At 48.3% G+C, this 12,274-nt stretch overlaps 1 protein-coding gene across 2 annotated transcripts in view; it reads right to left on the bottom strand.

Moving 5' to 3' along the window:
* WWOX (WW domain containing oxidoreductase) overlaps positions 1-12,274 on the bottom strand; it is a gene marked incomplete at both ends in the record, with an annotated part of 882,099 nt that overhangs the window by 417,859 nt on the left and 451,966 nt on the right. The window contains one exon of one of the 2 annotated variants that reach the window (XM_081274223.1): positions 12,127-12,195. The exons of the other annotated variant lie outside the window; for it this stretch is intronic. Coding sequence (XP_081130349.1) covers positions 12,142-12,195 — 54 coding nt within the window. Of the gene's footprint in view, positions 1-12,126; positions 12,196-12,274 lie in introns of those variants that run through there. 2 annotated transcript variants of the gene reach the window in all.

The following is a 12,274-nucleotide window of genomic DNA, read 5'->3' as shown; positions in this document are numbered from 1 at the left end:
CTTCTTCACCCTTCAACCACCTCCAGAAGTGTCTCTCTCTGATCCAGCATCCGGGACTTGGAGATGCAGATGTTTCATGAGCTTGGTTTCCTGTTTGGTTGCTGCTGACGATCAACAATGTTGAGAGTACCCTTGGCCAGCAAGGCTAAGTGGGCTGGAAATAAATGCAGTGTTACAAAGGCCCAGGGGTTCCTGGGACAGCCTGCCCCTGGCCACTGGGAGGGAGACCCAGGGTGGGGCACTCCCACTCTAGGCTGACACTTACCCTGCACAATTCTTTGGTGCTTTTCACTTCTGAGAAGAAATCAAATGCTCTGAAGATTCCCGTTTTACTGTGCTTTTCCACGGATCTGGTTTCACAGGGTCACAGCCTCCCGTGAATGAGAATGAGGGCCGGAGCAGGGCCTCCAGGACGCAGCTGTAGGCCGACCTTCAGCGCACCCGATTTCCCTCTGAGCCCTCTAAGCATGATCCATTGCTTCCTCGGGCCATTCCCCCTTCACCCCATTGATGGGTTTCAAAGCTACTTAAATTTCCAAGTCCTGATGTTCTGCGGCAGTGGCCCGGGCTCTGCCTTTGCTCTCTTATGGATTGCACAAGGTCACCGCCGGGGAGAGCAAGGAGGCAGACAGAGCATTTATCAGGATGTATTGCTTTACTTTTTCTATCCATCATGGAGGCGATGATTCTATTTTAGTGAAAATCCATTGAACTCCGATCAAGTCAGATGGCTGTTATCATTGGAAACTCAAGAGCTGTCAGCCATAATCGGTACAAATGCTGGACCTCGAGATGGGGGGCTCCAGACCAGTGATGGCTTCCAGGGATCTTTTTTGGTCATTCTTGCTTTAAAATTTTCATCCAGTCCTTTTTGCTTAAATCTCTTTTCAGCTATTCTCCTTGCGAGAGATAAAATCTGGTCACGCCAGTGGGCATGAACCGATTACAGGCAATTGAGGCCCAGTTGGGAGACACAATGGCCTCTTGCCATGCTGCGCTGCTTACTCTGGGCCTAATAACCTGGCTCAGTATACCTGTGCACACCTGAATGATCACAGGAAGCAACAGAAGGGCTGAGCACAGGAACCCTCCTGTCTGAGGAGAAATCACCAACTGTTCCTGCACTATTTTATGGTCTCTTCAATATATAAATTTCTGATCATCACACTGGGTGAGAGAGTACAATGTGAACAGGCACTTCTGCCTCTAACACGGTATTTTTATGATAAACGACCATACTTGCATTTACATGTGTTTGGGAAGATTTTATACTGCAGTTATCACCTTGAGCATGGAAAAAAAGAAGAAAAAAAAATTCCAAAGCTCCCTGAAAAGTTCTTTCCAGCTTGTCTTCCGGAGATGGAGTTAATTAAATCTGACATTTGAATAAAATCATCTAAACATATCTGCTGCCCTGCCAGTATTCTAAACTTTTACCAAAGGGGGGGTTGTGAAATGGGAAGACAGAATCCTTTCTAATCAGGATCCCGTAGCTCAGAGTGATACTTAACCCTTCACCATCCACGGAGCGAATGCCTCCTGCAGATTATCAAAGACTGTGTGTCTGCCACCGTCCCAGCTGACGGCCAGCTCCTAACAGGGTAAGCTTTGAAGGGACCAAGTGAGGTCCCCCAAATCCTAGTGTTTGTCTCACTGATTGTTAAAATGCAAACCGATTTGCTGCCCAAGTACTCTCTATTTTTCAATCTATACCTTTATTCCTTTTCATTAGCAAGGGTAATTGAATATTGATGGTGCATTCTTAAATATATTTACATTCTAACTAAGAGCAACAATAATAAGGGCAGCTATTTATTGGTCACTTACTCTGAGCCAGGCATGGTGCCAAGGGCTTTGCATATGTTGTTTCATTTAGGTCTTAAAACCATGTCCCATTGAGGGAGGGAATCTGCACTTTGCCAGTGATGGGCCAGGGTACCTTGGGACTCAGAAGTGGCCGCTGGTGAAGATGGTGGTACCACCTGATGGAGTTAAAACCAATAAACCAAACCACCGGAAATCTGCATTAGCTTCCTGGGGTCAGAGTCGGGGTGACCAAAACAACAGAAATTTATTTCCTCATGGTTCAGGAGGCCAGCAATTGAGATCCAAGCATCTCCAGGGTTGGTCCCTTCGGGGTGCTCCTGGGAAAAACTGTTCCAGGACTCTCTTCCAGCAGCCCTGGGCATCCCCAGGTTGGGGATGTGGCACTCCTCCCTGCCTCTGACTTCTCTGTGTCTCCTGTCTCTTCCAAGAACTCTCACCGGATTTGGGGCCTACTGCTGTCCAGTACCACAGCTCTTTATCCTTACCTCGGTTATACTTGTAAATATGTCCTCTCCCAAGAAGGTCACCTTCTAGGGATCTACTTAGACACAAAATTTTGGGGACACTCTTCCACCGAGAAGGCATCTCTCTGGGGTCTGAGTGGGGGGTGGTCAAATCTGAAGTTGTCACCTGGTTGTTATACTACTCGCCATGTTGAGGAGGAGGCATGATTTCCCATCTGGTTGTCTCACAAGATGCTCAGAGATCAGGTCTCTGCTTGGCTTCTCTGGTGGTCCACCTCCAGACACCACCGAGTTTCTCAGGTCACTTTACGCCTGGCTTTCCTAGGGATGCTTCCCTCTCCCCGCTTCCCCATCCTCCTCCTACCTGACCTCACTCACCTGTACCTGGCGAGGATAACCACACCTTTCTCTCGCCTTCCTCTTGGCACCTCTGCCCCATGTCTTGCCACACTGAGAGTTCTCAATGTCCATACACTTGTCCTTACGCAACAGAGGGCTCCTGATTCACTCTCACGTCCCCAGGGTCCAGCTCATAGTAAGAATGTAATTGCAGGAACACATCGAGAAGGAGTGTGAAGGGGGACAGAGGATCAGATGGGGGGTGTAGCCCATTCCTGGCTGCCCAACGACAGTTTCCATCATGGTCCTCAAAGTCCTTGGAGAATGCCCAAGGTCGTCAAGGCTGACAGGAGCAAAGATGCACTGGGGGTGCAAGGGTGGTATTGTGTGGTTCCACCAGAGACCAAGGAGGACACTTGGAGCAGGACAAGGACACCTGGTTACAGCTCAGCAGGCACAGGTGCCTTGTAGGACAACTGCAGTGGAGAGTCTGACCAGCACCCCTTTCTGTATCATTCTCATCTTTAACTGTCTTCCAAAATGCACCCAGAAAAATATATTCATCTTGAGATAATCCAGTAAATAACAATGTCAACCTGTCCAAGTCTAAAAATGGTGTTAAGAGAGACTTATAGTTCTGCTTCTAGGAAGATTTTCTGTTGATAGGAACAGAAACCTTAAATTTAAGAGCCTACATTCTCTCGTATTTGAGAGCAAACTCTTTCACACCACTGTGCACAGAGGCTTCAGAGCTGTAAAGAGGTGTTTTGGGGAGAAGAGACTACCAGCAGTGACAGTCTGGGAACACACTCCACCTGCCACCAGAGGGGCGGAGCTGAGTCAGTCCCCCTTCTGAGTCCAGGAGTGTGAGCCCGAAGCTGGCTGACACTGACACCACGGGAGATCAACAGCACCCCTGTGTCCATCTTATACATGGGGAAACCGAGGTCACAGAGGTCAACTTAGTCATGGTCCCAGAGGGGTTAAACTTCAGCAGTGAGGATCGGGATCAAGTTCGGGCTGACACTGGCCAGCCCGCTTCTCCGGCCAGCCCGCTTCTCCACATCAGCTCTACCATGAGAGCTGGAGACAGCCCCACCTGGAAGCATCCATCCCGAGGAGGGTCAGCCCAACGGGAGTCTGGCTCTGATGACCCCTAGAGCTGTGGGCTCACTCACTGGTTTCCCTGTGGCTTCTGAAGGATTTCCTAGCAAAGGTCACAGGCTCCTCATCACCCTTATCTGAACATATAAGGGTCCTTCACTGACATTTTCCTGGGCGGCAGGGGCCAGGCCAGCATGAGCTCACATACTTCTCACGATCTCTTGTTGAAGAAGATGCAATGAGGCTACATTTAATCCAGTTTATGGAAAAGGAAAGGAAGAAAGTTGGGTAAAAAGATCAAGGAGCACAGTGGGTGAAGGCACAGGCAACCCTGGCCACTGGGCAGCCAAGACCGGGGCTTCTCCCCATTAGCGTAAGTCACACTGAGAGATGGCCTGCAGGCTGCTGTCCTAGACACTGCTCTCCACCTCTTCATGTGACACACACAGTGGCCCTTCCAAGGGAGAGACTGTGTTGCACTGTGTTAGTGAAGGACCATGGCGTGCCCACAGCACATTTCCTGTTTGTGGGACCCACTACGGTAAGGACTGGCGGGAAGGAGGAAGAGAGGGGCAACTTTAATATTTAGACTGAACAGATTTAAGAGACAAAGGCACAGAGACTATATCTGAAAGCCCCAAGATAATTATGTAGAGGGCTTTGAGTTCAGCCTGCTAATACCTGGGTTTTAGGAGCATCATGAAAATGAAAACACCAAATGCCCCCCGAACTCTCTGGAACCTCTTCACATGAAGATGTCAAAACCTGGACCATCGTGCTGCCTTGGGAGAAGCTGCCCACGGCCTGGAGTCCCATCTCCCAGTGGTACTTCCTTAGGAATCATCTTAGTAGGCTGCAGGTCACAAGAATTAAATGCAAACTTTTATCTCTGCTTTTTAAATCTCTCCTTTCAATCATTACTCTCTCCAGGAAAGAAAACAACCAAAGAGTCCCATTAGGTAAGAGGCAGATAGGACTGATGCAAATGCCCCCTGAATTAATGGACCTGCTCTTCACTACACAATGGCCCTTCCCAGGATGACCTTGTCAATCAGCAGATCTTGTTTTGTCTGCATTTTCCTATGACTCAAGGTCCCACTGGCAGCTTACAAATCTGCTTCCATTCTCAAATGGGCACTCCGACTAAATGGCACTGGAGGTTAAATGAAATTTACCCACCAAGGCAGGTCTTTTTAAAAATATTTATTTTTAAAAGGCAAATTTCAATGTTCTAACTTTGTAAAACAGGCATACCTATGGTATAAAGTGATGCACTGTTCTGGCTTTGGTTGTCCTTACGGTCAAATGGGGATCCCTCTAGCATGCTGATGGGCATAAGCAGTCAGGATGGGCCAGGTTAGGACACAGTAACAAGTAACCCCCAGATCTCAACATCTTAGAGCCACAACACAGAAGCACCATTTGCTTCTGCATGTCCGTGGTAGATCAGTCAAGGCTCTTTCTCCACGACTCACCCTGGAAGGGCAGTCGATATCAGGAATATTGCTGGTCAGCATGACAGGGAGAAAAGCAACTGTCGTGCGGCACATGCTAGACTCTTCACAATTCTGCCTCAAAGAGGCACATGCCACTTCCACCCGTATTTCACTATCCAAAGCAAGCCACAGAGCAGGGAAACATGACCTCCCCTTACCCAGACGGAAGGGAAAACTCAATAATTGTGAACAGGACTACTGGTCCCACAGTGGATAGGGAAACCCATGTCTAAGGGAAGTCCCTCCTCTAGCATCCCACAGCACGTGCCCATCAGGATGAGGCGGAGCAGAAATGCAGCCCACCACAGCAGAGCCCTCATGCCAGCTTGGAAACATGTAGCCCATCAACAGAGCTCACACTCGGGGAACCCCAACCCCTGCCGAAAATTCCACAGGGCCCCAGCCTCTGCTGTCCTTTGTCCCCGTCACGTTTACCTAATAGATGATCCTCCCAATCCCCATTGGCAGCCTCTGCAGGGTGATGAACAGGACGCAGGCTGATGAATGCAGCCACCGTACAGAAAATGCCAGTTCTTTCATTAAGCAAACCTTCCCAAGTTCATTGTATTGAACCAGGGCCCAGGCGATTAGGCTGACACATGACAGGGCCAATTCTAGTCACATTGTAAGTGCCTATTCATGTTTGGCAAATTCCTTTTTACGCACATGCACACATTTAGAATTGGACCCTTGTTGCCTGCAACTTTCTTCCCCCTGAAATCTATTTTCCTATTTTTAACTGTTAATAATTAAGAAAAATCCCACTTTAATAACGGAGCACAGACAAGCCTAATTCAGGGAGAACATAATGGATCGCCACTCGGAGCTGCTATTCCGCTGGCCGCCCCCACGCCTGCTCTTCCCAGATGCACCGATATTGATATACTGTGTTCATTTGTAAAAGGGGAAAATAATAAAATATTTGCACACAGCGTTTTGACACTGCCGGCTCTTCTTTTGCTCATCTTTTAAAAGGAAGACATTATTTACGAGCTCGGAATCCCTTCTAGTGAAAGGGTACAGGACCAAAGGCATCATTCTAGGGGACAGCCTGGGAATGAGCCAGTCTGTCCAAGGCAGGAGCTCAGAGGATCCGTTGGGGGACACTGATGGATTTTTCTGCAACCTGCCACTTCCTCCATGGGTGGCCACTCCAGCAAACCTGCCCTGGTGCCTTCTGGGTGGCCAGTCCCCACTTGGCTCTCAGGATGCAGGGTTAGCGGGTTGGGGTCCAGAGGAAAAAGATAGGCTGACCTGGGATGATGGTCCAGTGAGACCAGGTACCCAGACCTATTTATCCTCCTCCACTGTGTTCCCATGGTCAAAGTGGCCACTGGTGCACTCTTAGACCTGGGCCACCTCCCAGCATGCCCTTCAACCTATGCTCCTGCCTGCCAGACTGTTTCTCTCACTGTGATCATGGTACCATTTTAAAAGCATGAACCAAAGTATGCTCTTTCCTTAAGTCCTTCCAACAGCTTTCACCGCAAAGAAGGAAAAAAAAAAAAAAAAAAAACAAACCTAGAATCCTTATAGCAGCCTTGCAACCTGTGGTTGGCCAACACCTTGACCTCATCACCTACCATTCTATCTGTCTCCAACCATGCTGGCTTCTTCTTCTTCTTTAAACAGGTCGAGTGCGAGTGTACTTCCACCCCAGGACCTTTGTTGTTACTGTACCTCTGTGGAATTGTCTTTGTATGACTCTCATCCTTTAGGGTACAATTGAAATGCCACCTCCTCAAAAGCTATCTCTAATCACACATGCAATCACTATTTCCTTCCTCTGTTTGAAACTGAAGTAGTATAAAGCATTCCCCAAAAACTTCTCCTAGCTCATTGAGGTCACGGCCAACACAAGCCATGAAAGAATACTGGAATAAAAGCGGATGTTCATAGCACCATGACTTCTAATAAACAGAAGGTAGAAGCAACTCTTGGAAACATTCATAGTCACGTTATTTGTAATAGCCAGAAATAGGCAAATGCTCATGTAGAATATTATCATAAGAGTCATTGAATGGAAACACTATGAGCTGAAGAATCGATGAATAAAATTGATCTATCCATGCAGTGGAATATTATTTGACCATAAAAAGAAATGAATGCTAGCAGAGGCTATGACACGAATGGACCTTGAAAACATCAGGCTGTAGGAAAAGAGCCAGTCACTCAAGGCCACGTGTTCATGGCCCATGCATACGTACTGTGCAGACCAGGCAAATCAACAGACAGAGACAACAGATGGGTAGTTTCCAGAGACCAGGATGAGCCACGAGTGGGGACTGGGTTTCTTATTGGGGTGATCAGAATGTTCTGGAATTAGATCGTGAGGATGACTGCACAATTGGTGAATAAACTAAAACGCCTTAACTATCTGCTTTAAAAGGAAAATATTACTGTACTGAATTACATCTCAATTTAAAAAACCCAAGTGATAGGATGTCACTTCTAGGGCTAAATTCAGAAAAAGACTCTGGCTTTGGCCTTCTCACTAAGTCCTTTTTCCACTGGTTCATTCAGCATGGAAGTGAGCCGCCATGTTGGGAGGGGCCGGTAGCCAACAAGGAACTGGGACCCCTGATCCCAGACTTACCAAAACCCTGCATATCCCACTGGCAGCCATGCCCACGAGCTGGGAGCAGATCCTCCCCAAGTCCCGCCTCCATTGCTGACCACAACCCCTCACTGCATCCTGAGAGCCCTGCTAGGCCCGCTCTTCATTCTTCATCCACAGAAACCACAATGACAAATGCCTGTTGTCCCAAGTCCCTGAGCTCTGGCTCTGGCATCCACGCCTGGTTAGACAGGCACCACCATTTCGCCATCCTGCCTTCTCAGTCCCCGCACCCTTAGAATGGGCCCCAAGGGCCCATTGCTCAACAGAGTAGGTGCTCAGTGAAGTCTTCAAGGATGGCGTGAAGCTCTGGAATACCGCATTCTACATGGAAAACTAGAGCAGGGTCTCAAGGGAGAGAAACAGGACAAGTGAAAGAGAGAAAAACATGAATGTCCATTGTGCTCCTAACCCCTTGTTTGTATGCAGATTAGATTCTGACCAAGACTCCTGGGGAGTCCTGGTCACTTGCCCTTACCCTGGCATCAACATTATCCTAAGTACAGACGGGCAGTGGTGTAAGGTTTGGCCTTGGCTGGGCCAAGCTCACTCCTTCAGTGGACAATTCATCCCGACAGTCACCTGGCTATGCCTCCTGAGGTGTTCAATCCTAATACACCACGCCCCCGCCCCACATCGGGGTGTTAACTGCTATTAATAAACGATGACATGGGGTCAAAAGCACTCTCTGCTGCCCCTTCCTGATGCTTTTCCCCAAAACATCCCACGCAGGAGCCCCCATGCTCTGCCCACTCCCCTGCGGCATGTCCCATTCAAGAGAGATTTATGACAGGGTTGTCGTCACAAGCCTTCCTTTACGGAAAAAGATACAAATAAGAAACACCTTACAAGAAGATGCGGCGGCGAAAGCTAAATCATAAATGTTTGATAAGGAATGGTCAAATCCAGACAAATAACTGCTCAATCCCACTTTGTATTAAGCAGATAAAGTCATACAGAAAATCAATGTGATGTATTTATTGAAAGGGGAAAAAAATGGCCACGCTTGGGCCTGGGCTCCCAGTGCTCCACGGTGGTGGCTTCCAAAGAAGCTCTCAGCATGAGAGCTTTAGAAACAGGGCTGCTGATAGCTGATAGCTGGACCTGCCAATGACATTCCGTCTCCTCTGCTGCTGGGGGTCACTTCTGGGGTGACAGACATAACTATGTATGCAGGGTGCAGAGGACACTGATGCACCCAGTGTGGCCACAGTTGGCAATGCTGGTGAAACTAATTAGCTCCAAGATGCACATCCCGGGCACTCTGCACCTCCATTGGGAAATCCCATCTGCTACCCTTGCCCAGGTAGATAGCAAACGTGTGCAGGGATGTTCATTACTGAACTGAGGGCAACAGCCAGACTTGGACTCCACCTAAATGTCTGTCCACAAAGGGATAAAGAAATAAGCTACAGGACACCCTCTCGATGGAATGTTATGCAGCCATAGCACATAAGGCTGTTTAAGGGCATGTGCCACCACCAAGTCATCTCCAAGACACTGTGAAATGAAAAGAACAAGATAATGAACCAATGCATTTAAATGTCTCGGTTTCATGAATTTTTTAAAGGTTATACACAATGGCTGCCCCCCAATCCCCAGTACTGGGGATTGAACCCAGGGCCCTACGTGGGCCAGGCAAGTGCTCTCTACCACTGACCATACCCCAAGCCCAGCCATATGCATTTGTTTCTGGTGGTGAGTATATATGACACTGCTGGGAAAAAACACCAGAACATTTAATGACAGCTTCTTTGGAGAGAGATTTGGGAATGGGGGCTTTTTTGTTGTTGCTGTTTCGTCTTAGGGAAAGGTCTGAAAGTTTAACAGTGCACTACTATTCCTTTTATGGTTTATTTCCTCCCAGTGTCTGGGGAGCCTGGGGGTAAGCAATAACAACCACAAAAAAAAAAAAAAAAAAAAAAAAGCAAAACAGCCACAATAAACACTTTCCCAGGACTAAGAAGGTCTGGTCGGTTTTGAGAATTATCTGGGAAGAAATGGGGACCTCTGATGGCAGTCACTATGTTCCTGCTGCAAGCCACGCCCTCTTCCCATCCTGCAGGCTGCATGCAGCCTGCCTCCGCCAGGGCCACAGGTTCCCTGTTTCCCCAGCCCATACCCATCTCCTCCAATAAGCTGAACCCATTTCTGCTGTGCAGGTGGGATTTCAGAGATGGGCTTGCCGTGGCCATCACTTATTCTGCAAGGTAATACAGCTCTCCTGCTGATGGTGACATTTTACATCATCTTTAATTGTATTTTTTTTTTTTAAAGAGAGAGTGAGAGAGTGAGAGAGGGGAGGGAGAGAGAGAGAGAGAGAGAGAGAGAGAGAGAGAATTTTTAATATTTATTTTTTAGTCTTCGGCGGACACAACATCTTTGTTGGTATGTGGTGCTGAGGATCGAACCCGGGTCGCACGCATGCCAGGCGAGCGCGCTACCGCTTGAGCCACATCCCCAGCCCCTAATTGTATTTTTTTAAAGCACAGTTTACAGTAGTAGCAGGCGGGGGAGGGCCATCTGAAATAGGAACACTGAAAGCTTGAGAAGAAGAGCAAGCACCTCCCCCGAGGTTGACAACTCCTGTGGCACAAGAGTGAGAGATGTGTTTGTTTTGAGGTGGAGTAACTGGAAATGAAGATCAACTAACAATCTACTTATGAACAGGATCATCAGCAGTGTGTTGCGTTCACGGTAGTGAAGGCTCTTGGGATGAGCGGGCCACTGCAGAGAAGGCCATGGCACTGAAGCCAGATTTAAAGTTAGGTAGTCAGTGTAGTTAGGTAAATCGGGTCTAATACCGAGTGAAATCTAAAATGGAGGCCATGCTGGGAATGACTCAGGGAAAACACAGGACAACTCATGGAATGTTAATGAAGTCCCGAAAAGGCCCTAGGCCAAAGTCCACCTCAAAGAAGTGTTAATAAACAGCCCCCAACAGATTTGGAGATAGCCCATCCCAAAGAAGTGATAATGAAGTCCTTCCTGCCCAGATTACTTGTTTGGCCCACCTGTGTCCCAACCCTTCCCCCTTCATCAGCAAAACTATAAAAAGGGGAGACAACTGCACTTCCACGGATTCCACCTCTTGGGTCCCCTTCTTCCTCCGGGAGAAGTCTTTTCTGCTGTCCTTTAATAAACTTCTAATTTCTACTCTGACCTTGCCTCGGCGTGCTTCTTTGGTGTTATTCTTCAACATCGGGGAAGCAAGGACTCGTCACCGGTCAACAGCGGTATCAGCACCAGGGCTTTGCTCTTCGGAAACAAGAAGGACAGCCTTGGAGGACATCTGGATAAGAGGGGCTTGGAGGATGAAAATACCTCTCTCAGTTTGTCTCCGGTGTGACACTTTTGTCTTTATATAGGCAAAGGTATGAACATGGCCATTTTTCAGATTCTTCTGGCATGGTCAAAGAGGAGGGAGAAGGGTCTTTTACAAGAATAAACAGAACTCCCCTGGCCCACCTGTGGAGTTGGAGATCAGAACGGTGCTTTGTAAGCCAGGCATGCTTCGCGCACATTTGACAACTGATTAAATGTCTGACAACTGAGAAATGACATCTTGAAGGCTTTCTTGGCTTTCCACACATTGCACATTGGATCAGAAATTCTCCAACTTGGGGGTGCACCGGAATCCCCCAGGGGCTTGTTTAAACCCGATTGCTGGTCCCTACTCCAAGGCCCTGTTGTGGCAGGCTGGGCCTGGGAGAAGCATGTTCTCTGGTCCCCCAGGGTCGCAGATGTGCAGACTGGAGGACCGCACTTTGAGGACCACCAGGGCCATAGCTGGAGCTCGGACCATGGGACCAGAAGAAGTGGGTTTCATTCCTGGCTCTGCTCGGGGTCATCTCTGATAGTGTCCTCAGGGTTAGTTCAAGCACAGGCCAAACCCCCACCAAGTAGGGCCTGCCACATAATGGACATCACTTATGAGTAGTTCCTATTATTTGGTTTCATTCATGGCTTCTTAGTTCATTGCTCTGCTATGAAATACCATATCGTGGGGGAAAGTCTGAGGTGTACAGAAGAATACAGAGAGTCTCCACGGGGCTGACTTTGTACCCTGGGGATGTTAGGCGATGTCGGCAGACATCTGAAGGAGGGGTGCGACGGTCATGCAGTGGGTGGAGGTGGCAGTGTTACCCGGTGGCTGACAAAGCACAGGCCAAGCCCCAAGGAATCACCCAGCGTAAGACGTCAGTGGTGCCGAGGTTGGAAGGTCTGGTGTAAAGTGATACACCAGAGTCGCCTGGCCCAGCTCCACTCTCTGAGATGAGAATAAGTGAACTTATCACGCACCACATGGTTCTTCCCAAGGAGATCGATCACCTCCAACCTGCACACACTGCCCGGTCAATGATGATAAAACAGAAATCGAGTTAGCGATAATCATCATTAAGTAATAATAAAGTGCAATCTGGAGT

This window comes from Spermophilus citellus (genome assembly GCF_964194105.1).
Source record: "Spermophilus citellus genome assembly, chromosome: 18".
In the NCBI taxonomy this organism is placed as follows: domain Eukaryota; kingdom Metazoa; phylum Chordata; class Mammalia; order Rodentia; family Sciuridae; genus Spermophilus; species Spermophilus citellus.
This window is presented reverse-complemented; position numbering and strand designations above follow the sequence as displayed.